The sequence below is a fragment of the Nanorana parkeri genome, unplaced genomic scaffold (genome assembly GCF_000935625.1).
Source record: "Nanorana parkeri isolate BGI_ZX_2015 unplaced genomic scaffold, ASM93562v1 scaffold757, whole genome shotgun sequence".
Classification (NCBI taxonomy): domain Eukaryota; kingdom Metazoa; phylum Chordata; class Amphibia; order Anura; family Dicroglossidae; genus Nanorana; species Nanorana parkeri.
Window position 1 is genome coordinate 174,339 of NW_017307025.1, and position 27,735 is coordinate 202,073.

The 27,735-nt window shown below is 43.0% G+C and overlaps 1 protein-coding gene across 1 annotated transcript; it reads left to right on the forward strand.

Moving 5' to 3' along the window:
• Positions 1-872: 872 nt before the first annotated feature.
• TCEB3 (transcription elongation factor B subunit 3) lies at positions 873-27,735 on the forward strand. The gene is made up of 11 exons (XM_018564512.1): positions 873-944; positions 11,370-11,426; positions 11,839-11,951; positions 12,066-12,990; positions 14,689-14,797; positions 14,902-15,063; positions 16,450-16,547; positions 17,502-17,682; positions 23,649-23,760; positions 23,846-24,024; positions 27,666-27,735. The coding sequence occupies exons 1-11, from the start codon at positions 873-875 to the stop codon at positions 27,725-27,727; spliced, it is 2,070 nt and encodes a 689-aa protein (XP_018420014.1). The 3' UTR covers positions 27,728-27,735.

The window sequence follows — 27,735 nt, forward strand, 5'->3', positions numbered from 1 at the left end:
CACAAGAGCAGAGATTGGTGGTGTGGCTGGCAATACACACACATATATATAAAACAAATCTGTGTCACGGGCAGGTATGTAAAGTGGAGCCCTATTCATACCTCAGTGTAGCGGGGGGGGGTTTGCACATGCAAACCCCATGCTATGTAGTACAGGAGCAGAATTTTAGTTTTCTGTCCCCATAGACTTAAAAATTGGATTGCTTTAAAAGGGTGCATGAACACAAGTGTTGGAGTGGGACCAAAAATGCCTGATTCTGCCCTCCTAAAAAGAAAATGAACTTCTTACTGTGTCAAGTGATTTCTCACTCAGGTGAAAACTGGAACCATTGAAATAATGGAATTGTTCACATTGAGTGTTAAAGTGGTTATAAAACCCTATGTACTTTACGGTTTCAGTGCCTTAGAAAATACTGAAGGCATTGGATCAGAATGACTAGCTGGTAAAAATTAGTAATGGAGTGCTCCATCCACAGAATTTAGTTATCAGTTTGATCTAGAGCAGCTAGCACAAGAGATCTAATTTTGCTGGCTAGCATAAAATGCATTGTGTGCTTCAACAAATGTTAGGGTAAGAATACGCCCTCTGTACCCTGGCATTCATTTGAAGCTAGTACCTTAATGGCAGTTTGCTATCTAGTAACAAAACGCGTTTCCGTCGTAAAGCGGTTTCAAGTGGTTAACATTCTATCAATGAATTGGCTAGGGGGCGTTTTTCCAGTAGCAATTATGGCCGCCTGAACACCTTACCAGCACTTCTAGGATCAGACACGTCACGTTGCTATTTCCGGTTCCATTAACTAAGATGGTCTGCGCTGCTAGGGAATGTGGATTAAAGGAAACTTCCGGTCTGCTCGCCTGCCAGTACTAAAGATGGCGGAATCCGTGGTGGAAGTTGTGGAGAAGCTGCAGTCCAGACTCGCGGCTAGTGCTGAGCCTAAGAAGGTAGGATGTGAGATATGATATGAACGGAGCTCCGGCTAAAGGCAGAGACACGAGTGAGGAGAAATCTGCAGTGTGCGTGTGTAAGCAGGAGCGGTGTGTGGTGGCGTAGTACACCGAGTGGTCCGGGAGAGATCGGAACACTTCAGTGAATGGTGTGCTGTTACCGAGCGGTATGGACGGAGTACTGCATCCCTGCCACTGTGTGTGTAGCCGACGTATATAGGCCTGGAGCTTTGTCACTGATCGGCGGCTGTGAGCCCACCATATGCTGTGGTTGGTGGCTAAGGAGAGACCCGAGGCTGCCTAAACACTGGGCTTGTCTTCATGATCTAGTTCATATAAGTATCTCCCCATACGATATCACACCCTACCCCATAGATATCTATGAATGCGTTCTGAAACGGACCAGTGATTAGTAAAGTACAACTCGCATCCCTTCATCACCTTTTTTAAACTGGAAGTAATGCTTCTGAACATCTGAGGTGAAAAACACCACTGGCACTCAAGATTGGATCTAAGATGACCATACATGTTATAATCTGATTGTACAATCTCCCTTAGATCTACCGACAACCATATAATGCACGAGCCTGTCTGGGTACAATTTATTACATGGTTTTGGTAGATCTAAAGTTGATTTTACAGTGGTTGACTGGTCAGATTGTAATGTGTATGGTAAGCCCTAAGGGTCACCATAAACATTACAATCTCTGTATAATCAATTTAAGATTTACCAGAACCATGTAATATAAGGGCCATACCCTGCGTGCTGAACGAAAAAAAAAAACACCATAACATTTCTCCATCCACACTAAACAGAGTGGACGGAATAATCCCCCGCTGTACATTTATCAAAACCTTGAGCAGACTTGCATGGCAACCAATCAGCTTCTATCTCATAACTGAAGAAAGAAGCTGATTGGTTGCCATGGAAAACTCCAGTTTTGATAAATTCCCCCCAGAGTATTCTGACAGCAGCAGCTGACTGGCTGCCGTCACTGTTCACCCGATTGACTCCTTCGATATTCTGATTGAAGACTGCCGACGGGGCCAGCTACTTTCCGAATTTCGGCAAACAGGTGTGAACTGAACTCTTGGGACTAGGGATGCACTGAAATTTCAGGCCAAAAATGATACAATGGGCAAAATGCTGATACTACCAAAACAGCTAGAAATCCAGTGCTTTTCTAGCTTCTCTCCTTCCCACTGGGCTCCGGTCTGTGTCCTCTGGGATCCTTGTTTCCCCCATCTTTGTTGGCAGAGTCAGAGGGGACACAGACCCGCGGCCAGCAGGGAGAAGCAGTCAGGAGGCCGAGCGGGGCAGTACCGCAAAAGAGCTCAGCTTCCTGTGACAGGTGGAGGAGTAAGGATGGAGAGCTGATCGCTGAGTGTTTGCAAATAACTGAGGACATAGTAAGCTTACTGTGTCTCCAGTTATGAATGAACAGGAAGTGCTATACGTCACTCTCCTGTTCATTTATGATTGTGGACATAGTAACTGATACTATCTCCTCCAATTTATGAATGGACAAGAGCACTCAGTATAGAGGCTTCCTGTTCATTCATAACAGGGGCTGCAGAAAAAGAGATTGAGGGCTCTGTGTCCTCCAATTCTTTTTCTATTTCAAAAGGGAAATATCAGAGGTCTAAACAGAGCCCCCAACAGTAAAGTAAAAAATAATAATAATAATACAAATAAAATAATTTAAAAATAATTAACATTTTCCAAAAAGTGAGGGGGAAAAAAAAGTAATTTTTGGCTTCGCCCTGACAGTTTTTTTTAGTCTTGGTCTAAAAATGTCCTTTTGGTGCATCCCTACTTAGGACAGGGGTAGACAAACTCTGGCCCTCCAGCTGTGGTGAAACTACAAATCCCATCATTCATCTGCCCCTAGAAGTCATGCCCGTAGCTGTCAGGGACTTACAATGCCTCATGGGATTTCACCACAGCTAGAGGGCCGGGTTTGCCGACCCCTGTTCTAGGGCATAAGGTCTTGTTCTTGCATAGGGACTGCATTGAGCATCTCAGAACAATGTTGCTGGCGTGAACGAGCCCTAAAGCCCAACTCCAACTCCAGAAAATTATTAGTTATTTTAGTAATAGGCTAGACCAGTGGTTACTAAATGGCGGACTGCGGTCTGGACACAGACCGAGTGGCGCTTCTGTCCAGACCGTGGTTGCCAACCTGCACTGGGTTTTGGGTGACTGACCTCGGTCAGCCAGACATAACCTCCACGGCCGGTGCATCCACTGCCAGCCATAACCCAGCTCTGGCCCTCCCTGCAATTTAGGAATTGGTTGCTAGGACTGCTGGCTTCCTAGCAACCAATGACATCAGGCAGGAGGGCCAGCTACTCAACTACAATGATTTGAGCGGCTGCACAGCCACCCAGATCACTTGTACTGGGCTGCTATTGTGCCACCCCGCACCCCATCCGTGGTTTTCGGGTTGCCCACTTCTCTGGGGACCATGGCATGTTAGGATAGAGTGCAGGTGCAGACACAGGAACTTCTGTTCACTGATCTGCTCTGTGATCACTGAACAATGAACAATGCCTGCATCCAAACAGATTGTTCAGGTATTTTGAGAGCCAGCAGGGCCGACTAGCAAGATACTGAAGCTTGGCCCAGTGGGAGATTCCTCCATCCACACAGTTTAGTATAGATGGAGGAATCTGTTGCACTTTTTCCATCTGACCACAGAAAATCTGCAGATAATGTATAGGTGTATGGCCAGCTTTACACTTTGCATTAAAAACAGGTTTTAGTTGCACAAGTTTTGCAAAATATGGAGGCTTTCATAGATTAGAGTTAGGACCAGTCTACACAGAGGAGCCTTAATGACGCAGTGTGAGTTACACATATTGTGCAAAGAAACATGGAGGGGTGCCATTGCTGTTTAGCCATTGCTGACCTCCTTATGAAGATCCTATTTCCATGTCATGGATCATTGATATTTGAATTTCCATGTGTGTGCTGGTGATACCTGTGCATTTACAGTAGAGCTGCAGCTAACGATTATTTTCAAAATCGATTAGTTAGCCGATTATTAAGTTCGATTGATCGGTTAATCGGATAAAAAGTCATATACATTTTAAAAAATGGCTCCAGTGTTAGGACTACTAGTTTGTATTGAGATTGTAGTCCATCACAGGAGCAAGCTTGGAGCGGTGGAAGTGGGGAAAAAAAAGTGTGGTGTGCCATATAGTGAAATGGAAAGTGTAAAATTATACAGCAATGAATGCAGAATGGCACCGGCTATACAACTTGTAGTCCTCTATAGCTGGCGGTATTCTGCATTGCGCTGTATAATGTACTATTTCTGGGTTTTGTAGTCCTCTATACAACACAATGCAGAATACCACCAGCTATAGAGGACTACAAAACCCAGCAATAGTACATTATAGCTAGTGGTATTCGGCATTGCACCACTGTATAATGTATTATTGCTGGGATTTGTTGTACCCCTCCATAGCTGGTGGTATTCTGCATTGCGCCGTATAATGTATTATTCCTTAATTTGTAGTCCTCTATACAGCGCAATGCAGAATACCACCGGTCTATATAGGGATACAACAAACCCCCAGCAATAGATTATACATACATTGTATAATCTATTGCTGGGATTTGTATTCCTATGTATAATATACAGCACAATGTACCATCAGCTATAGAGGAATACAAATCCCAGCAATACATTATAGCGCACCATGTGTGGGAAAGTGCAGGCTTACCTGAGCAGTCTTCCAGCAACTTGTTTCTGAGATCGGGCCTGCCTATCGGCGGCTGTCATCCCCCCACACTCACTCATCCTTACTTCTTCTCCCCGCGTCCCTGTGCCAATTGAGGATGTGGGCGGGCGGTGAGCGTGAGGCGGTGCGGCGTGTGGAGCGTGAATGCACGTGGGCGGGCCTGGCAGCGCGAGCGTGAGGTGGGGAGGAAGTGTGGCGCACTTGTGTGTGTGGAGTTGTGAACAAGGCCAACCAATCAGAAGCCGATTAATCGATGATTGAAAAAGTTGACAACTTTTTCAATAGTCGATTATAATCGATTATGTCGATTAGTTGTTGCAGCCCTAATTTACAGCTTGAGAAGCTGAGCGCAGTGAGATGAAATATTTTTCATCTTCAGCCAATATTGCTCATGTGTATCAACTCAATGGAATTTGTGTCCTGACATGTGGGTTTATATGCTCAAGCCGATTGGCTGAAATTTACATTTTTCATCTTGACATGCTCAGCTACGCGAGCTCTTGCAAGTCAACACGCCAGAGAGAAAATTGCAAGACCTGTATGCAAAGGTCTGCACGCCGCCGCTGCCCTTTGCTCTGCGCTGCAGCCCGTGACACACTGCATGTGAAACAGTGTGGAGCAAAACAAAGCAAACGTTCACATGCAGTGTGTGAGAGCAGTGCAGCCAGATGAAAGACTGCATCTTCAGCCAACCGTCTTGCGCGTAACAACTCAATGGACTTCGCATCCTGATGCGCGTGATTGGCTGAAGATGAAATGTTTTATCTCGGCGCGCTCAGTTATGCGAGCTCTTGCAAGCTGACTAGGGCTGCAACAACTAATCGACATAATCGATTATTGAAAAAAGTTGTTAACTTTTTCAATAATCGATTAATCGGCTTACAATCAGTTGGCCCTGTTCACAGCTCCACACGGTGTGCGCAGCACCTCCTCCCCACCTCACACTTGCTGCTGCCAGACCCGCTCGCATCCACGCTCCACACACCGCACCTCCTCCCCGCCTCACATTTCCTGCCCATCCACATCCACGATCGGCAAGGGACGCGGGGAGATGTAGTAAGGAGGAGGAGGTGTGGGGGGGATGACAGCCGCTGATAGACAGGTCCGATCTCAGAAGCAAGTTGCTGGAAGACTGCTCAGGTAAGCCTGCACTTTCCCCCACATGGTGCTCTATAATGTATTGCTGGGATTTGTATTCCTCTATAGCTGATGGTACATTGTTCTGCATGTTATACATAGGAATACAAATCCCAGCAATACATTATACTCTGTATGTATGATGCACTATTGCTGGGATTTGTTGTACTCCTCTATAGCTGGTGATATTCTGCATTGCGCTGTATAGAGGACTACAAGTCCCAGCAATAGTACATTATACAGCGCAATGCGGAATATCACCAGCTATAGAGGAGTACAACAAATCCCAGCAATAATACATTATACAGTGGTACAAATCTAAATACCGCCAGCTATAGAGGACTACAAAACCCAGCAATAGTACATTATACAGCGCAATGCAGAATGCCGCCAGCTATTATGTACCGTATTTTTCCGTCTATAAGACGCCCCCAAGTATAGGACGCCCCCCCCACTTTTCTTACCCAAAATTCAGAAATCAATATTTTCCATGCTCTTTTGCATAACTGATTACATCCAGTTTAAATTTTGCAGAGTAAGACAGCTGCTTACTGGTACCGGTATTTTTGGGGTTTTCTGACATTTTTATGGGCTCAGAATGCTCAGACATTACTGCTCCCTGTTGCATCTGGGCACTGGCTACACACTCTCCGCAGCATCAGCTGACGTCTGGTACGTAAGGCTCATGATTGGAGGAAACCTGTTAGCTTGTCTCTGCAATCGGAAGTTTCTTGTGAGGCTAGTTTGCAGAGGTATCGGCAGTTTTGCAAACCGCGGTTCTCCTCTCGGCCCCCCGTGTATAAGACGCCCCTCCATTTTTCGGTAAATATTTTAAGAAAAAGCATAGTCTTATACACGGAAAAATACAGTACTATTGCTGGGATTTGTTGTATTCCTCTATAGCTGGCGGTATTCTGCATTGCGCTGTATAATGTGCTTTTGCTGGGTTTTGTAGTCCTCTATAGCCGGTGCCATTCTGCATTCATTGCTGTATAATTTTACACTTTCCGTTTCACTATATTGCACACCACACTATCTTTTTTCTTTTTTTTTTTACTTCCACCGCTCCAAGCTTGCTCCTGGGATGGACTACAACCTCAATACAAACTAGTTGTCCTATCACTGGAGCCATTTTTTAAACTTTATTTTATTGTTTAACCAATTAATCGATTTTGAAAATAATCGTTAGCTGCAGCTCTAAAGCTGACGTGGCGGAGTGAAAAATGACAAGACACACTGCATGAACAGCTCCATGCGGCTTTGCGTGCATGGGCTTTACACTGAACCACTGGCTTCAAGGCTTTGAGTCATAGTTCTGGAACAACTATACATATCAGGAGAGTCGGAGAAAGGCAGAAGTCCTTATTTACACACTTCGTACAGGTCATTTACTGAAAGTATCAAAGCCTGAGGGTAGGCCTCACAGTCTGGCAACTAGCATTTACAGAATACAAAGTAGCAATGGCAGCATCCATGCTTCTAAAATAATGTCAGCCCTCTCCCTAAAACAGTCCCCACTCTCTCCTGGAGACCCCCTCCCCTATGTATGCTTCTGTTTTTTTCAGGTCATTTATATTACAGTCCGCTTCTTTCTCTTTCACATTTTCTTCCCAGTCCAAAGTTAATGCAGAGAGTGGCTCTGACGTCATTACATCACCACTGCTGTCTGCTTCAATACAGTATGAATGAAGAGCATCATAGTGACCTAGAATATTCATTCTGTCTTCTTTGTTGAATGATGCTGAGGACATCTTGTGGTGAAAGAGAAGCACTGCGGGGGGCTGCTTTAGGTGAAAGGAGAGTATTGCAGTCTTTTTTCTACTGTATCAGAATGAGTGCAGTGGTTTTCCATCTATTTTCTTTATTACAATCAGGTGAAATATGAAATATATGAATATTTTCCTTTTAAATTATTATTATTATTACATAGTATTTATATAGCGCCAACAGTTGAGCAGTTGGAGCTCTAGGTGCCTTTTCACTTGTTATGGTCAGGCTATCCTTTCCTGCTTTGCCAAAATAAAGACAATTTGTAGCGTTCAGTAGCTCAGGCTCCAGTTAACACAAAACTGAATCAGCAGAGCTACTCATCCCCCTGCCTGCCCTGTTCAGATGGACAATGGAGAGTTTTAGTCAGAGAGAGAGAGAGAGAGAGAGAGAGAGAGAGAGAGAGACTGAAAGCAAACAGCTGCTGCTGTGCCCTTTAGAAAACTCATGCCTGCTATGTAAATCCTGTGTTAGTGGTGCACGCTACATTTAAGGTTTTCCTGTAAAACAAAGAGTTTATAAAAAAGGTGTGTAATCTAAAACATCAGCTGAAAAATGTAAACCACTATAGTTTGACTTTAATCTCACTATTCTAGTCAAGTGTGGGAAGGTTAGGAGGGCTGTGCTACTCTTCTTGGGGGGTCACAGCAGAGACTTCATTCCTCTAATGAACTTGGCTGGAATAGTGAAATCAAAAGCCTGCACAGACTAGAGCTGACATTGTGCCCTCAGATTGCCTGAATGACAGCAGCGGGTGGGAGGGCTTGGACTTGCTCGTTCCCAGGCTTCTTTGCACCCAGTACAAACACTGACCATAAATAACATGTCTTAAAAAAGCCATGTGCACGTTTATGGGTAACTAAGACAATCAATAAAACGGATAGGGAAAGAGGAATTTATTTCTACAAGTTTGTCAGTTTGCAAAACTGCCGTTGGCAATAAGAGATATTTGAGAATAAAGACGGTCTGAAAATAAACCTTTGTGCTGTATAAAATGTCAGAAAGTGTTTTTCCCTCTAGACTAGCGGTGACCAATCACCTGGGAGTCACCATCCTGGCTATTTATGGGGTATTTTTGAGACTTGGAGGGGTTATTAGGCTCCTTGGTTCTGGTGGATTGGCATGATGTTTTTCTTTTCATTGTTTTTTAACTTTTTTTCACATGCAAGTATGCAATACTTGTTTATCATATGTACAATTTCTCTAATAAAGTTTTCATGTACATGTTGTATGTTATAGGGTAGTGCAAGCATATAGAGGGTATTCTTTTGTTTCAGTGGCACGTGTTTCTTTCTGTTCCCTGCACATCCAGTGATGCAGCTTTTCTGTAGAGTATACAAGCTATTTCTAAATGAAGCTTCAGAAGTATTCCGAACGCTGTTCAGCAGCTCCATTTTACACACCACAGTGGCTACATCTGTGATACTGAGCAAATCCCAACTGACAGCTGGGATTTGTCTACAAGAGCGGTGGGGTAAAAGGAACAGGGCAGCTTCACGGATCACAAAAACAAAACGGATTGCAAGTTGGACAGCCCTGCTCTAGACTACTGAAAAACATCATAACTTTGTCCCACTCTTACCTGCAGCATTGTCCCTTTAAATGATCCACTTTGTTCACTTAGGGCTTGTTCACACCATCTTCAGACCAGTTCTGGATGTGTTTCCGCATATGCATTTATGTGCGTTTTTGATGCGTTCCAGTCCCTTTTTTAAAAAAAAAATTGTTTTGCTTGGGTTTAAGCGCGTTCTGGTGCGTTGACGTGCATTTTTGTGTGTTCTGGTGAGAAAAAAAAGCTTGCTGCTGTACCTTTTAAAGAAAAAGCTCTGGAACTGAACCTCTGGAAGTGGTGTGAACTAGCCTCATTTAAATCATTGGAATTACTGTGTATGCGTTTTTGGTGCGGTTAAAAAAAAAGCTTACTGGTCTGGTGATGGCGTTAACAGGCCCTTAAAGTAAACCCAAGAACAAAAAATAAATATATTTCAACTTGCAGGTCCTTGGATGTGGTGGCAGCATTTGTCTTCTTTTCAAAGGCTAAGTACAGCAAGTACAAATAATACCTGTTGATCTTGGCAGAAATCTTGTGTTCTTGTTACTTCCTGTGGACTGAACAGAAATCTCAAATAATGTTATCAGTTTTCTCAGCTATCTTCTGTGAACTTCAAATCAAGTCCTCTCTATGCGAGGGAGAGGGGGAGATGAAGTCCAAATCAAAAGAGCAATGAGGTGCTAGGGTGACAACGCTGCTCCTCCATACATACATACAGTGCAGTGAGTGTTGTCACTCAAGGACAGAAGGGCGTTTTTTTACAAAATGAAGGGAAAAGAAAGCCTGAGAACGAGTGTAGCCACCATATCTACGTACTGGTAAACTGCAATATAATACATTTGTTCTTTAGAGGTGTAAATATGCTTTAGGCTATGTTCACTCCATGTATGGACCAGATATGCAAAAGCCGTGCAGTGCATTTGTACTGCGATTTTGACACTTTTCTTTAGCTTAAAATTGGCTTTTAGGTGCAGTCCAGCGTGTTTGTATGCATTTTTGATGCGCTTCCATGCGTTCCAGTGCATTCTAGTCCACAGAAAATGAGATAAGCAGTATTATTTTTTGTCTAGACCGGAATGGACTGCGCTGTGAACAGAGCCCAGAAATACCATAGGGATACATTGGGATGCTTTTTTGGTCCGGGGACAAACTGTTCCGGTCTGGACATGATCCAGACATGGTGTGAACAAGCCCTCAAGCTTACAGGTGCACAACATCATCTCTCTGAGCTGAGGAGCCTAACTTCTTTAGCTACAACAATGGCCACAATGAGTGATGGGAGATGTCCTTCCAGGTACCCTGCATGTCACAAGATCATAATATCCGAGCGCCACTGTGGACCACCCACAAATACACATAGTCTAGAGCAGGGGTGCCCATTAGGTAGATTGTGATCTACCAGTAGCTCTCGAAGCTGATGCTGGTAGATTGCGAAGGGTGTGAATGGCGGCCCCTTTATTCCATTTTGATATATTTATTTCGCTGTGCACACATGATTACCTATTAGCCTGAGTCTGCTGAGCCAAGCTCCCTGACACCTTTCTGGTGGATTCTGGTGGTTGAAGTGCTATGTATTACATCAAAGAATATTAGTATACACAGCCTGTTGCAAAATACAGCAAGGTGAGCCAGGAGAGAGAGGAGAAACAGTCAGGAAAGAGAGAGAGGAGAGACAGACAGGGGAGAGAGCGAAGAGAGACCGCAAAGAGAGACAGCCAGGAGAGAAAATTAGGAATGACAGCCAGGAGGATGAGCAAGGAGAGACAGCCAGGAGAGTGAGGAGTGACAGCCAGGAGAGTGAGGAGTGACAGCCAGGAGAGAGAGCTAGGGAGGTTTTTTTTCGTTGGTAGATCTCATGTAGCTCGTCATTTGAAAAGTACATCTCGACACAAAAAATTGTGGGCACCCCTGCTCTAGAGTTTAGTGCTGCAGGAGGACTGGGATGGTTAAAAAAATAACTTTTTAAAAAAATTATTATTAACATTAATGCCATAGTATTTTTCAAACAGATGTTTACAAAAGCTTACAGACAATTGAGCTTTGAGATGCACTTTAATGCACATAGCTGCATAAAGTTCCTCTAACAAAATGTTTGGCCATGCAAAAATGCATTGTAATGTGTTGGTGTAAGCAGTGTCATGCGAGATTGGTTAATCCCTGTCCACTTAGCAACATCTATACAAGTGTAACAATTACTTCCATTTTCTGTTTTGCAGCTTCTGAAGACACTGAAGAGGTTAGCAGAACTGCCTATTACTTTTGATATATTGGTGGTAAGGTTATTCAGATTTTATGCTTTTCTTATTATGCAATGTATATATTTTGTAATTCCATACCTTGTAAGCACTACATTAAGTAAATGAGTATTTAATAATGAAATGATTCTGCTTTTATACCTTTCAGTGGAAGCTGCCATTGCTGACTTTTCCTGAAAATACTATTTGCCTGGCTGTCATGATAATGCTCTGGCTCCTATACTTTCAGTGGCAAAGCAAATATGCAGAACAGGATTTTACTTGCTGCATTATTTTTCTGGGGCAAAAGTCTATAAAACTTTTAGAGACAGCCAGTCAACGAGTATATTTAGCAGTGACTATTTCCACATTTCTTTTAGAACAGTGAAACTCTTTAACTGAAGTTTGAAAGGAGCATTTTCTTGTCTGTTATGTATTTTATTTAATATAGGACACTGGGATAGGCAAGACGGTTAATGGACTGCGGAAAAATGAGCTTGTAGGAGACATAGCAAAAAACATGGTTGCTCAGTGGAAGAAATTAGTGCCGCAGGAAATCCCAAGGTAACAATAGATTCTATAATAATATCTACCATTCTGTTAGCTAACAAATGCAAGTCTCTTTAACGTCCAAATTGTGCCATTAATATTTACCTTTCTATAAATTTGCATGTACAGAACTGCTGAACCTGAGGAGCGCGAGTACAGTAAAAGCAGTTCCAGGAAAAGACCACGATCTCCATCGCCAGAAGAATACCGTGATGAATACGAGGATGAACTTGAGGAAAGTTACAGATCACATAGTGGGTCAGGAAAGGAACAGTATTCAGACCACGAGGACTCTGAAGATGGCAGAGGTTATTCTCCTGAACCCGCCTATAGTTCACCAAATGAATCCAGAGACAGAGTCATGAACTATCCACACAAAGTTATTAAAGAGCAGAAATCATCCCACAAAGAAAAGCACAAGTCAGAGACTAAAAGTCACAACCCAGAAAAAAAGAAAGAAAAAACACCCTCAAAGGAAATGCATGACTTTCCATCCTATTCTGGAAGCAGCAGAGAAAAGCTGCCATCTCCAGAGAGCAGAGAGCACAGCCATAAAAAGGAAAAGCATAAGTACACCGTTTCAAAGAATCAAGCCGACGATGCTTTGGATGATAGGAAACAAAGGCATCACGAGAAAGTAAAATCTGATAAACATAAAATGGACACACAGTCTCACGAGAAAGGCAGAATGTCAGAAAATGATCAGGAGCCAGCACACAGAGAAAAATCTGAAAAAAGTAAAACAAAAACTAAACCAGGTGAACAAAAATCACAGGAAAAGAAATCCATCAAGATCTCCGTTCCACCAGCAGAACCAGACTTGGTTGATGAATTTGAGCAGCCGACTATGTCTTTTGAATCTTATCTGAGCTATGACCTGCCCCAGAAAAAGAAGAAAAAAACAGCTCCGAAAATGGTTGCAAGTGCACCTGAAAAGAGTAATAGGAAAGTCAGCGATGGTAAAACAGAACATAAGGAGGTTTCCAAACATAAATCAAAGCCATCATCTGAAAGAAGGGACAAAAAGGAAGCCTCACTGGCCATTCTAAGCAAGGTTAGATATGTCTTCTAAAATACTAGTTTAATTTTTAGTGGATATTACAAATGTAAAGTGTATGTAAACCCTAACAATCTGTTTGAGCTTAGTAAATCTGTGTGATAGTAAAAGAAGTGCTTTTGGTAGCAATAATGGAAATATGGGAAGATTTTGCTAGCGATAGATCCACAGTGACAATAAAAAATGCAGCATAACGGTACATGGGAATAGGTTAACCTCACTCTGCAATAGTTACGAGTGACGTGACCAATTTAGGCATTACATGTGATATGATTAAATGTTGGATTGAAATGACAAAACACATCTTAAGTATTGGATTGGTTCCATAATTTTCCCATTGTTATGCTAGCATTGATAGTGTGTCATATCTCTAATGTTGTTGTGCGATAAAAGTAATTTATGGGTAGAATCTAGGAATGTTCAGATACCAAGTTCTGTACTCGGTACGAGTACAAGTACATATACTTTTCCAGCTCCAAGACTAGACTAGAGAAAAATTCAAAATTTAGGAGGCAGCTGTCATTTGTAAGGAGCACACGGAGCTCCTGGGATTTGTACGTCTGTTTTAATGTATGATTTTGTTTTGATAAATATATATATATATATAAGTGATGCACCAAAGGGCATAACAATAGCCATATCAGCCCATGCGGCTGCTATGGGGCCTGGGGGTGGAAGGGGGCCCCATGAAGGATTGCCGAAGTTGCTGTTGACCCTGTACCCCTTATGGCATTTCCAATCAAGAAGAGTTGATATCAGATGTACAGGAAGAGACTCTGCAGACAGCTCTCCTGCTACCTGTCATTGATATCGATTTTAAAGGGTTTGCCATGGGGCCCTATTAAAATTTTGCTATGGGGCCCCATAATCTGTAGTTACGCCTCTGGATGCACCGATACTATTTTTTCAAGTACTCACAGATACAAGTACTGATACCTTTTTGTTTATTGTCATGTGACCGTTTTTCTAAAACAATACAGACTAATGATTTCAGGACAGTGGTGGAGAGTCAGAGCCAGGTCCCAGCTGCAACCCTGGTAGTTGTCATGAAAATGCCAAGTATCGGCACTGGTATCTGAACATCCCTAGTAGAATCAGCAAGTTCAGTCACTGAGCAGCTTCTGAAATTCTTTACAGCAATCCCAACAGTACGCTGACCATAACTGCTAGACATGTAGTCCAAGTGAGGCTGCAGCAAGAGGTTAAACCTGTACATTTCAGCTTTCCCCTATATTGTTTAAGTAACCAGCACTTTATGTAACCCAACAGCACCGTGCAAAACTGATAACTCATTTTAAGCCTTTCATCTGGCTAGTAAAGTAGACTGTAAGTTATAGTGTAGCCGCTAGAGAACCATAAATTGCAATTATTTTATAAATTCTTTATTTTAAAAATTTCAATTTTTTAACCAAAAAAAAATGACAAGTTACAAAGAGTACAAACAGTAGTGCAATAAAAACCCGACTGAAAAATAATTAATAGACAAAGACATAGAATCTTAATAGGGCAAGAAGGTCAGAGTGTAATGCATTGAATCAGTTAATGTAGAAGCAGCCTTATTAGTAAATTGCAATTATTTTATAGATCGTTGAATCTCCTAATGGAGTATTTCCCCTAATCTTCATTTTTTAGGAGTCTTCACAGAATGTTATTTTGTGTTGCTATAACTTCTATTATGTATGTATTATGATGCAGATAGACCAGGTTCCAGTTTTACCTGACATTCCACTACCTATGATCCAGCCAAATTATCGTCCTCTTCCTTCAATTGAACCGGTTCAGTTCTCGCCTCCCAAGAGGAAAGGTAACACAGAATAAATATGTAGCTTAATGAAAACAAGTTTGCATTTGCAATGGGTATAATTGTATTATGTACCAGTACCTGATATCTGTATTTTATCCTTTTAGCTCCGCTTTTGTTCTCTAACGAAGAAGATGAAGGTGCTGGATTCACTGGCCGTAGATTGAACTCCAAAATGCAGGTGTATTCTGGATCTAAAACTGCCTATTTGCCAAAGATGATGTCTCTTTATGAACAGTGTATCCGTGTTCTGGCTAATAACATAGACTGTAAGTACGGTGGGGGTTATTATGATGTATTGAAGCATAACCAGGGGTGTGGAAATTTAAAAAAAAACCTATTTGCCCAAGGACTAAAGCAGAGGCTCAATCTACTTGTCCGGATAAAATTTTTTTTTTTACCAAAGCTGTATTTAACAGTGCTAAGAAGTGCTTCTCATTGGTCAGCGAGGTCAGGTGACCGCGCTGACCAATGAGTGCTTGCAATTTGCAAGCGAAATTCAAAATCCATAGCGAAGTGCTACGCTAAACAGCAGTACAGGGTACAGATAGTACACCCGTACCAGTGGGGGAGAAGGGCCGTATAGAAGGGGGGAGAGAGGGGGCCAGATTTGAGCGGGTAATTCCATTTTCCCAAATTACTTGGCAAAGTGAACTTACCCTTAAGTGCACATTATGCGTGTTAGAGAGCGCTGCTGCTACCACAGTATGGCACACAGTGGAATGAGGTCAGCACTCAGCGCGCACACACACAACGCGTGTGCGTGATGTGGGTGGTGGGGTTGGTTTTAATTTTTTTTTAAATGTATTTATTTTTTGTACTTTTTTATCACTTTTTTTTTTCTTAACTTAATTGCCATCACACAGGGGATAACATAGCATTTGGAGGTGACAGGTTCTCTTTATGTCTCCCCTGTCCTCCAATACAGAAGATCGAGCACCGCATTGTGCTCAATCTCCTTTGCAGCCCGGTTTGTGACACCTGAGACAGGAAGCGCTGTGAGTACAGTGCTCTTATCTCACTGATCATGCAGAGCAGATCGGGGGACGGACATTCTCCGGTCTGCTCCCCAGTCTCCATCCTAGCGTCATTTGCCTTGGTTCTAGGTCCCCCAGAAGAGCGAGGGGGTGGGGGGTACATTGGTGGTGAACAAGCAAGCTGCTACAAGTGGTCTTGGAGGCTGTACAGCCGCCCAGATAGCTTCTAGAAAATGAGCGTCGGCTCCCCTGCCCTACATTTAGCCCTTCTTGCACATTACAGGTCTAAATGCAAAAAAACCACCACCTGCCTGGCGCACAAAACTTCATGTCCTGGGTGATGGGTGATAGGATTTGCGCATTCCTAAAGCCCACTATGACTTTTCTAGGCATGTCGATTATTAAAGTCTGAGAAATTAAAAATATGTTCTTCTGAATACATAAGGGTATACATGTAGATTTAAAGATCCAAGATCTTTACTTTCAGAGCCATTGCCGGCTTTATGTGGACATCCAATGATCTCTGTTATGAGCAGAAGTAACTGTAGTATATATTGTATGTTAATATTGGTCCTATGCATTAGCAGACTAATAATGCAGACACTTTCCACATAAACTATTACACATTGCAAGCATATTCAAATACCCTTCATGTATCATTTCCATTTTCTTTTCCAGCTATCTACGAAGTAGGAGGTGTACCGTTTTCAGTGCTTGAGCCAGTCTTGGAGAAGTGTACCCCAGAGCAGTTGTATCGGATTGAAGAATGTAATCATGTGAGTGTTTTCTTGAGCTCATAGATGCTTACCTGAAAAGTTGAAAACATACAAAATACAGTGACAGATAACTGAACACATAGAAGAATGGTTCTGGTGGAAGCTTTTTTGAGGTTGAGAAATTAACACACGGGAATCAAATTCTTAAATACATTAAACAGTTATATATGAGATGTACACAGTATTTATTCCTTAATATTTATAATTTTTTTTACAATTTTAAGGTGATCAATACATGCACACCAAAAATTTACAATGGAGCACAAGCCGGGCTGGATTTCCCACAAGGCCACTGAGGCCCGGCCTCGGGGTGGCAGGGAGTAGAGGGGTTGCAGGGGTGTGGAATTCCTATTGCCTGACGCCATGCAGAGTAAATCCGGCCCTGAGCACAGGAAGACTTTATTCAAATAAGCACCTTACAGCAGCAAAAATGCCTTGGCACGTTTTGACATAGTCATAAGGTTGGGCTCTATTTGTGCGCATGTATTGAGCTCAACTAGGCAAAGCTGGAGAGTGGAAAAAAAAAAGGAGTGTGGCATGGCCGATCTAGCAGCAGCAGCAGCAGCAGCAGCAGCAGCAGCAGCAGCATTTGTTTGTATATAGTAATTGAAAGGTATTCTCTGGTCTGAAAAGTCTTGTTTTGATAACCAACTCTAACCAAAGCCTTTTACTAGGGATAGTAAAACATCAGAAACTCATTTTTAGTAGAATAGATAAGGTTTAGAACCTATGTGATGTTTTTGTTGCTGTCTGTCTTCCTCTCTTAAGGACATTGTTCCCCTGATTTCTTTACTAGTGTCACAGGAACAGAAAGTCAGAGGAAGTTTTCAGAGTGGAGTCACATATCCCAATAATAACCTGACTTTCAAATGATTCGGGGACGCAGCCTGCATGCTGAATAGTTCTAGTTTACATCATTTCTTTACTTCTGTCAGCTGACTATATCTTTTGTAGGTATTAGTGGAAGACACAGATCTACTCTGGAAGAATCATTGTCATCGAGACTTCAAAAAAGAGACTCCAGAAGAATTTGAGTCCTGGAGAGAAGTGTACCTTCGAATGCATGAGGCCCGAGAAAGGAGGCTTCAAATGTTGACCGAAAACATTCGCTCTGCTCATGCAAATAAACCAAAAGGTAGCTTTTTATAAACCTGAACAGTTTTATCCATTAATCCGTGCAAGGAGCATCCAATCAAAATTCACTGCACTGTAATTAGATTCTGGCACTCTGACTACAGCAATTAGCACTTTGCTTCTTGCATCATTTTACTGAATAAGCCTCTGACAGCAGAAGTGTATGTAGGTGTGTGTCTACAAGAAACAACAAAAATGTTAGTGCTCAGAAGGACTTGTAAAACAAAACAAAGTATATTAAATACACAAAACCTGCAACGCACCAGCCCATCTGCTAAATCATAGTATTTTAGCGGACGGGCTAGTGTGAACAGAACCTAAGATTTTGCACACTTTTTTTTATGCACCTGGTATGTATTTAGTAAATTTAAACTGGGCTCAGTTGAGCTTTAAACGCCAAGCCATTTACTAAACGCATTGTGTACTGTGAATGGTTTATTGGACCGGAAGTATAGCTTGAGCTATAATATCTGGCCCGAATGGAATTTTAAATATGACCGTACAGTGATTTTTAAAGTGGTATATACCCTTTTAAGATTTTAAAAAGTCTGTTTCTTAATCATTCATTAAGGGATGTAAGGTCAGAAGGATTATTTATAGTTTTATGCTAGTGTCTCTAAGAAAAGCAAACCCGTGCCTCTAGATTTTTCTTCTGCTTTTTATTCATTCAAGCTGTTTTGTTTACCGCAGAGCCAAGAGAGCTCTTTTATGCACTTTTCCGAATCAGCTAATCCTTGGCATAGCCTTGAAAGTTGTAGCCGGACCCTGCCATGCTGAAGATGTGGGGCCTGTCTGTAATGTGACCTCTGATTAGGGCACTCTCCAGACACCTGGTGCACTCTTTGAGTTAATCTCAGAGTGCTTTATAGGTCCAGGGCCGAAGTAAAAACATTGCTGGGACCCTGTCCTTAAATACTCTAGTGAGCATGCCCACTGGAGGGGCTAAGACTGTCTGGATGAGGCTTGTTCCCTGGGCCCTGCATTGACTCTTGCCAACGCTGTGTTTGGGGACTACAGGGCGGCATCTGGACCATCGCTGCAGTAAGTCACAGGGCTTTGTCCTTCGGGAGCCTGACATGAATTTTACTCTAATGCAGCTTTAAAATTGTGTGCTCATGTCTGCACGGCTCTCTAATTATGTTGCTTTAAGGCCCATGTGACGTGCCACCTCCACAGCTTCATGCCCCTTCCTACCTCCTACCCGAAGCCTACACCACCGCCACCTTGCTGCTCTGCAAGGGATCAGCCATGATCTTACTTCGGGGAATGGTGTCTTCACCCATGTTTCAAGACGTCTGTCACACATGGGGGAACACTATACAAATAAACTAAGCAAGTTTGAATCCAGGTCCAGGGATCCTCTAACCATGGCAGTGGATGCTCTGGTGACTTCATGGGATCAGTTTAACCTGATCTACACCTTTCTTCCTCTGAAACTCCTTCCTCGTCTGCTTCACAGAATAGAAACAGGGGAAGGCATTCCAATGATACATATTGCACCAAACTCGCCCAGGTGTATGTGGTACTCAAACCTCATCAGACTCTTGGCAGAATCTCTGTGGGCTCTCCAGATCGCCCAGATCTTTTATCACAAGGATCAGTTTACCACGTGTTTCACGGTCGCTGGCTTTAATGCCATGTCTGTTAAAACCCAGGTTCTAAAAGATAGAGCCCTCTCTGATTCAGTTATTCCTATGCTCCTAGAAGCTAGGAAGTTCACCTCTTGCAAGGTCTACCATTGTACTTGAAAAAGCAAGGAAACTCAATCCCATTACATACTCCTTTGGACGCATCCTGACCTGTCTCCAGTCTGGTCTGATTCAACATTTGGCCTTAAAAAATACAATTATTTTTTAAAGACTGCTTTCCTCTCATTCCTTGCTGAAAGCTTTCGTATGGGATGCTGCTCGCATAGTTCCTCTTGTACTTCTGTGGGATTTCAACCTGGTACTGTTGGCTCCTCAAAAGCCACCCTTTGAACCTATCATAGATATTCCACAGGCTACTCTCACTCACTCACAAGGTAGTCTTCCTCATTCCCATCACCTCTGCAAGGCAAGTTTTTCACTAAGTGGCCTTGTTTAGCAAAGAACCATTTCTGGTGCTACACAGAGACAAGGTTGTCTTGAGGCGTAATGCATCTTTTCTCCCTAAAGTGGTTTCTTCCTCTCAAATTAGCCTGAACATTGTACTTCCATCTCTGTGTCCTGCCCAAGTGCACCCCAAGAAGGATTTCCCATTGACTGATTCTCTTTTCACCATTCCTGAGGGTCCCCTTAAGGGACTACCTACCTCTCATTATTAGTTGTAGTCAGAGTCTGCTTACCTGACTCGGGAAACGCATGCTTGGTAAGGACCTTCTGACAACCGGAAAACCTGAAGCCTACCGTATGCTTCCTTCCTATGTGCTGAAACAAAATAGACAAATATGCAAACATACAGACCTGAGGTGTGCCATGGTCCGGATGGACAGTACGCCAATAAGGGGGCAAAAGCAAACATTAGACATGAAATAACCTTTATCCGTAACTACATTATACCGCCAGACAAGCAAATGCTTTGGCCATTTCTGCTCGTGGGTTGAGGATATACCTGCTGAAGCACACTGACATCCACCTGTCCAGCTGTTTGATAACGTGGGCAGGTACACCATGCCGGGAGGCGGCTGAAGCTGCCCCTGTGCGAAATGAGAGCCAAAAAATAGCATTTAGGGTCTACCCCCAACTGCCTGAGGATCAGATGAATGTGTGACAAACTGCTGAGAGAAGAGAGAGCGGCATGCGGAAAAGGTAAAAAGGCCCATGCGGCCGTGTGGTTGATAATTTGGCCATGAGACAATCCAATACTGATACCGGGCACCCTGCATTGCCAGACAGAACCCACTTGACCCGTGTGGGTGCGCCTACCTGATTAGTCTTAGTCCCCGCTCAAGAGTTAACCAGTAATGGTCGGGGTACCGACACAAGTTACTTTCGAGTACCGTGACAGTCTTGGAGCTAGAGGAGGTAACTCACCTGGTCTCCAGAACCCGTAAAACGCTAAGTAGATGCGGCTTTTGAGCTACGCTCTGGACATCACCAAACGGAGACCTAACCAACATGAGACATGCCTCTGAACAAGTGACGAAAAAGGTTAGAGTTCTGAGGGGACCCTCTACCTTGAGAGCTGCCACGGGGACACCAAGTGTCTTGGATGTATATAAAATACGTCAAGGTCCCGCTGCACCCTGTCAGGAGATTCTATGACCAGAAAATCATCCAGGTAGTGTATCATTTCTGGCCAAGTGCCTTTTCTCCCAACACCCAGTGCAGAGCCTGGGTAACCATGTCAAAACAGCCATGGGCTACTCTTGGATCCGAAAGTCAGTTAGTTAGCGAAAGTCCGCCAACTCCCTGTCATTCAAATTGAGTACCGTGCTACTCAAAACAAGTACCTCAGGCTAGATGTAAGGGAACTAGGTACTGTATAAGGTGAAAAATGAACGTGGCAGTCAGCTATGATGCTTGTGGCGACATGCACGTGTCTTGCATGATGGACCCAACCTAGTGGGTGCGTTTAGTTGCCTGGCTTATGCTGTACACAGGGCCCTGCAGTCAAGCTATGAATCCATAAGCGATGCATCCGCCCTGACCTGAAAGGCATGCTATTAGGACCCGCAGCCGGGTTGGCTCTTACCCCTAACATGTGTACACAGTACCAGGAAGTCATGGGAACTAGGAAATTACCCCCTAAGTATGGACAAGTCTCCTGAACCAACTGTCTCGGTACCCACCTGGAACGATTGTTAAGTAACATGAGCACACATGAAGTGACACAGCGAAGATATGTATCCAAGCACATGTTTTAAAGTCATGTATGAACAGGGATATGCATGCAAGAGGTTCCGTGCCTGGGGGTGGTGAACCAACGATTTTGTAAACGTGTGCCAGTGCTGAGGATGCATGCAGTGACAGCTGTGTAAACATTGTACATGCGCTGGCCGCTGCAACAACCAGCCTGCCGGCTGAAGTAAGTGCATAGGGGTGGCGAGCTGAAAGTGGTGCAATCCCTCCAAATGGCACACCCCACGCACAGCCGTCAGCCATGTGTTGTGGTGAACACATTGCCTGCAAAATAACTAGCCCTCTTACCCCTAACCTGACACTGCAAGGGATTGCTGTCTGTAAAGCATGGCTGCTGAAAGATACACTAAGGTGCAATGTGATGTGCCGCATGAAATTCAAAACAAAAATTCACCTTCCGTCCCTGGCCTAGAAAGATTGATGCCGGGACCCTCTCGGGATGCGTGTTTTCCCTTTTTTTTTTTTTCCCCCATATCCCCCATGCTGGTGATGGAACATGCATTATTTTAACATATGAAGTATAGAGCTCTCCTTGGTGCTGTAGTTTCTACATCCTGCCACTAGGTGGCAGCAGCCCATACAAACGGAGTAGGGGGTGTGACGTCAATGACATTTTGTTTTATTGAGCGGAGTGAATGCAACACGTGGATTTATAACGTTTGTGATCTGGGCGATGCAATGAATGGCCTGACTGGATGTGATGGGGATCGTAAGGAAGGTTTGCAGAGAAGTTGGTGCTTAGCTTAGGACATGATGCTGAATGTTAGTGCTCTGATAGTTTGCACCTTTTTTTCCTGAGGGAATCCGGTGCTGTACAGTCTCCGGGAATCTTTTAAAACACCTAACATTACTTTACTGCACATCCGGAAAGCTATGACACTGTGCAAGCAGAAGACATAAATAAATACTTGTGTATACATATAATAGATGCAAGAGCAGTGCAGGCAGGGGAACGCTTCTTGTGCTACGACCGAGGGACCGGATGTGACATGTGAACTCACCGGAAGTGACGCGTCGTCTGGAAGGGGACGTCACAGCGCTGCTAGATCCCTCACGTACCCGGAAGCCTGAGCAGGCGGTTTATGAAGGCTGGGGATGCGCAGACTCCTCCCACAAATACAGGCTTAACCAGTTAGCCTTAAACTTGTCTTGTGCAGCTCATTTTTCAAGCCTATAGCTTTTGTCAGCCAGTATCCAGTCTCTGGTTGCCAGCAGTTTAACCAAGTCATCGTAGAATCATTTTGACCCTGTGTCTCTCAATGTCAGGGAACCAGGGATGCCGCTCCTTACCGGGGTCACCAGCGGTGACGCAGTGCACGGCTTCTCCTCCCTCCTGGCAGGAATCCTGGCGCCACGGGCGCGCGTGCGTGGTACACAGGCTATGTGCTGGGGCGCGCGTGTAGTGCACCCGTGCCCACTTAGCGTCTTCAGGTGTTAGCCAGGCTCGGGGAAGATCCCAGCACACACCATCCGCCCCTTCGCCCCTGCTATTGGCTCCTGGATGGGGAAGCTTCCTGGTCGCCTCGGCAACCAGGGGGTGGTCCTAGGCTTCCCTGGGTATTTATTCCAGTCAGAGCCCTGACTTGTTGCTGAGTTATTCTACCTCTATGGTGTGATCTCCCAGCCCCATGTGCCTTGTACCTGTCTCGCTTCCTGACCCTTTGCTTGAACTCCCGCTTACCGACCCTTTGGCCTGCCCTTCCGTTTCTGAACCTAACTACCTGACTACTCTTCTCGGATTTCCCCTTTGTACCTCGACCTCGGACTTTGGCTTGTCTTCTCTGCCAAGGGGTTCCACTCACAGCCCAGCCGTACTCCCCTGACACTTAATGAACTTCAAGGAAAGGATTTTACGGTAAGTCAAAAATCCTGTTTTATTTTATTTTATTTTTTCCACATCATTTACAAACCTTAGAGCCCTCACACTGTGTAGGGGACAAACCTATATATAGAGATATATATGTATATATCTATATATATATATAGATATATACATATACACCATTAACAATCAATTTTACATACATACACAATACAATTATGGAGTCAGCTGCAGGTTATTTGAGTCTCACAGTGATTTTGATGTTAGTCAAAATTTCCCCTTTTTTTTTTTGTCTAAATACAGTCAGGCAAGCAAAAATGGCCTTTGTAAATACAGAGGTGAAACCCCCACGAGATGTGCGCAGAAGACAAGAAAAGTTTGGAACAGGAGCAGCAGCTGTCAATGAGAAGATCAGGTACGGGGTAAACATTTATGAGAACAGATGTATTCTCACATCATGCAGTAAAATTCCTGACAGTGATATGTTTATCCCACTTTAGGATTAAGCCCTTTACTCCATTTAGCAGCATCAGCAGCAGCAGCACCAGTAGTAGTAGTAACAACCATGTGTCCTCTGAGGAGCCATGCTCATATGAAGGACCTAGCACCAGCTGTACCGTGCCACCACCACCTCCAAGCAGTGTTGGACATCATGATTCTCGTAAACAACAAGTCAAGAGTAAGTTCCTATTAGATAAGTATTGGTAAAGCAAATGTACGTTTTTGTTTTATTTTTGTTTTTTTCAAAATAACTTTTTCTTCCTTCACTTCTGTTTTTAAGCAAAATACAAAAAAAAATTTAAATGAGAAGATGTAATAAGTGTTGAACAAGGTTAAGAACATCCACGATCATGTGAAATAAGCATAGATATGAAAATCTTTACAGTGGTATTGAAGGGAGTTTTTGTGAAGTAAACAGCGTACTGGGGTAGGGAAGTAGGCAACGGGATTGCTATCTGCTCAATGTTAAAAAATTTGTTCGGAAATTGCCAGCGGCAGAACTATTTTGTTGCTTCCAGGTCATGCACTTTCTCTCTTCCTAAGTTTCCAGCTTCCCTCCTGGCTCAACATTCAACCCTTTTGAGAAGGTGTGTAAAGACGATCCCCATACACCAGGGTTATTATCAGTGCTATATGGTCATCTGTTATCAGGACTTACCTCTACCCCCCATAACTATATGTCAGCCTGGGAGAGGGATTCGGGTTGCTCCATCGCTGAGGATAGTTGGAAATCTATTTGGGAGATAACCAAGTCTAGCCTTCAGGCTTTTATTCCAGGTCATGCCGGTTTGTGGAGAAGTGGGCTCCTTTATGCACGTATGGTGGCAGAGTCCGAAAGCTCAATGTTTTTGGACTCAAGTTTTTGATTTTTTTTCCAGTTTGCTAGATACAACGCTGATACTAGACCCAAAGGTGGTTTGGCTTAACCTCCCTCCTGCTGGGCTCTCACGCAAACAACATAAATTCCTATTGAATAGTCTTACTGCTGCCAAAAGTCGTGGATGTCTCCATCGCTTCCCTTCATAGTTAGTTACATAGTCAGGTTGAAAAAAGACACAAGTCCATCGAGTCCATCAACAATTTCTGATGCCTAATATACCTGTAATAACTCAATATCCAGTAATGTTCTGTGCATTTAAGAATACATCCAAGTAGTTACTTGCTAAAGACTCTGATCCCTTTTTAAATATAGGCACCACATTTGCCTTGTGCCAATCCATCGGTACCAAGCCAGTCATTAGAGCGTCTCTAAAAATTAAATACAATGGCTTTGAAATTACATAGCTCAGTTCTTTGAGGACACATGGGTGTAAGCCATCTGGTCCAGGTGCTTTGTTCACCTTAATTTTGTCTAACTGTTTCTGGACCATATCAATAGTCAGCCATTGTGGTTCAGTAGAGGCTATGGCACTACTATCCCCATTATGGACTTGAGTTACATCCTGTTCCTTGGTGTGCACAGAGCTGAAGAAATTATTTAATAGATTTGCCTTCTCTATGTCCCCAGTTACCAACTCTGAGTTATCTTTCAAGGGGCCTACATGCTCAGACCTGATTTTTTTACTATTAATATATTTAAAGAATTTTTGGAGGTTAATCTTGCAATCTTTTGCAGCCTGTCGTTCGTTTTGAATCTTTGCAAGCTTTATTTCCTTTTTACAAATTTTATTATATTCTTTGTAGCTTTCAAATGACGACAGTGTTCCTTCATTTTTATATTTTTTAAACGCCCTTTACTTATTGTTTATGGCTTTTTTAACATTGGATGTCAGCCACATGGGTTTTACTTTTAGCTGTTAAACGTATTGCTTACTGGAATATATTTTGCCGTATGGTTGCAAACAATTGTTTTGAAACATTCCCAGGTAGTAAAGCGTAGATTTCATTGGACCTTTGCCAACGAAAGAATCTCTGTACGTCTGGCAGATAAGGTCCCCCGTTTTGAACAACTTTGGGATCCATGGATCCAATATTTGCATTCTCAAGCTTTTGATAGACGCCTAATTGCACTCTGACAATATGTAGGAGACTTTGCCACCTTCGGACCCAGTACCAGGAGTGGAGTCAGCCTTGTCTATTTCTTTTTCTTTCTCTTATCTGTTTTTCTTTTATGGTGGCTTTTCTGTTGCTCACTTATTTGCATCGTCCTCTTTGGGCTCATGGGATACACCTACATTTCATTATTTTACGTACAGACTTGGTCCACTGATGATTTCCTGGTACCCCGCTGCTTTCTCCCTAACCTCTGGGTTTTCACTGCTCAGTGGGGGTACCTCTCTGTTACTTTGTTTCTTGTACTGTCTACCCTAATTTGTGTAACACGTTTGTTTCTGTGCTGATTTTTGTCGTTGTTTACATTTACCTTCCTGTTATACTTTTATTTTGAAAATGTAGTAAAAATGATTGACCTAAAGGAAAAAAAAAAGTTTGTTAGGTAAAGGCTGAATTTCAAATGTGATAATTCCCTTGATTTCAGGTTTCAATGCAGATCTTTCTCTGAATTACATAAGTCACATGATTTCACATCAGAGTTCTTAATGACATTATAATGTGCACTAATATGCTGTATATCAATTTATGGTACAGTAGAAAAGGTAGAGACATGCAAGATGGCTAATTAAAAATTTCACAAGCTGTCTGTTACGTTACTATTTTCACTTTCAATTTGACATTACACTTTTTAGATTTTAACATAATTGTTTTGTTTTTTATGTTAAAGCGGCTCTGTCACTTGGAGTAAGAGGGCAAACTGCTGCAGGAATAAAGTGTAGATACCTAGAGGTACACATATCAGCAGCAGCCTTCCAAACCTTTTTTTTACAGCTGCAACTAAGGCCAAAGTAAAGCTTCTGCACTTTCATATTGCCCAGTATGGCTATCCTTTATAGTGATGGGAAAATAGGAATTTTTGGGGGTAAGACCAAATGGCAAGCACTGAGACTTCTGGTATTCAGCTGTGACAGGAGGGTTTGGAGGCTTTTGTACGTGTTTGCACTTCTCGATGCTGCACCACATACTCGCAGCATATTTTGTCCCCATACAATAGGCTTCTTTAATCAAAGAGCCTGGGTTATGTGCAGCCACTTTCAGGTGATTGGACACACACACACACACACACACACGTCTCGGGTCCCAGCTTTTGCACATATAGGGGTGGTTAGCGCAATTCATTGGCTGTCCCTACGACACTTTAAATGGTGTGTCAGGGACAAAGTTCGATAGTTTCCCATCAGGCTACGGCAGCCATTTTGAGCACATGCTCTTGCAACTGACCAACAGCCTCCTGATCCACATATGGACCTTGGGATATAGAGCAGGCCTACACCGAGTTATCCAGCATTGGTCACTGTTGTACAGCTCAGAACTTGATTACTGCAGGGTTTGTATTTATTTTAAAAAGAAAAAAGTTTTGAGTACAGATACATTTGAATGTATCTGCTGGAATTAAATGTAACAGATGTTCACATTTTTAGATTTAAATAAAACCTGCCGATGATTCATTTTCAGTAACCTTCCATGATGACATACTACCGAATTCCCTGTTTAGGGGCTCAGATTAGACAGACTGCTCCTATGAGTGTGGCCTACGCCCACTCGGAGGCTGCAGACCTCTTTAGTAGTTCAGACCCATTAATCATTTGAGGCATCTTTTAGATTATGGGTGTTATCATGGCAAGGGTTTCTGGAAAAGGAATTACTACTTGGTGCTTATATCCTGCTCTTTGACATTTCTAAATTTGTTTTTATTTCTTTTCTTTGTTTTATTTAGCTCTTCCATGTGTAAATTGTACCATTTCTCTCTTTTCTTTTGCTTTTCAGAAGTTGCTCCAATGATGGCCAAAACAATAAAAGCTTTCAAGAACAGGTTTTCACGGCGATAAAGTACAGG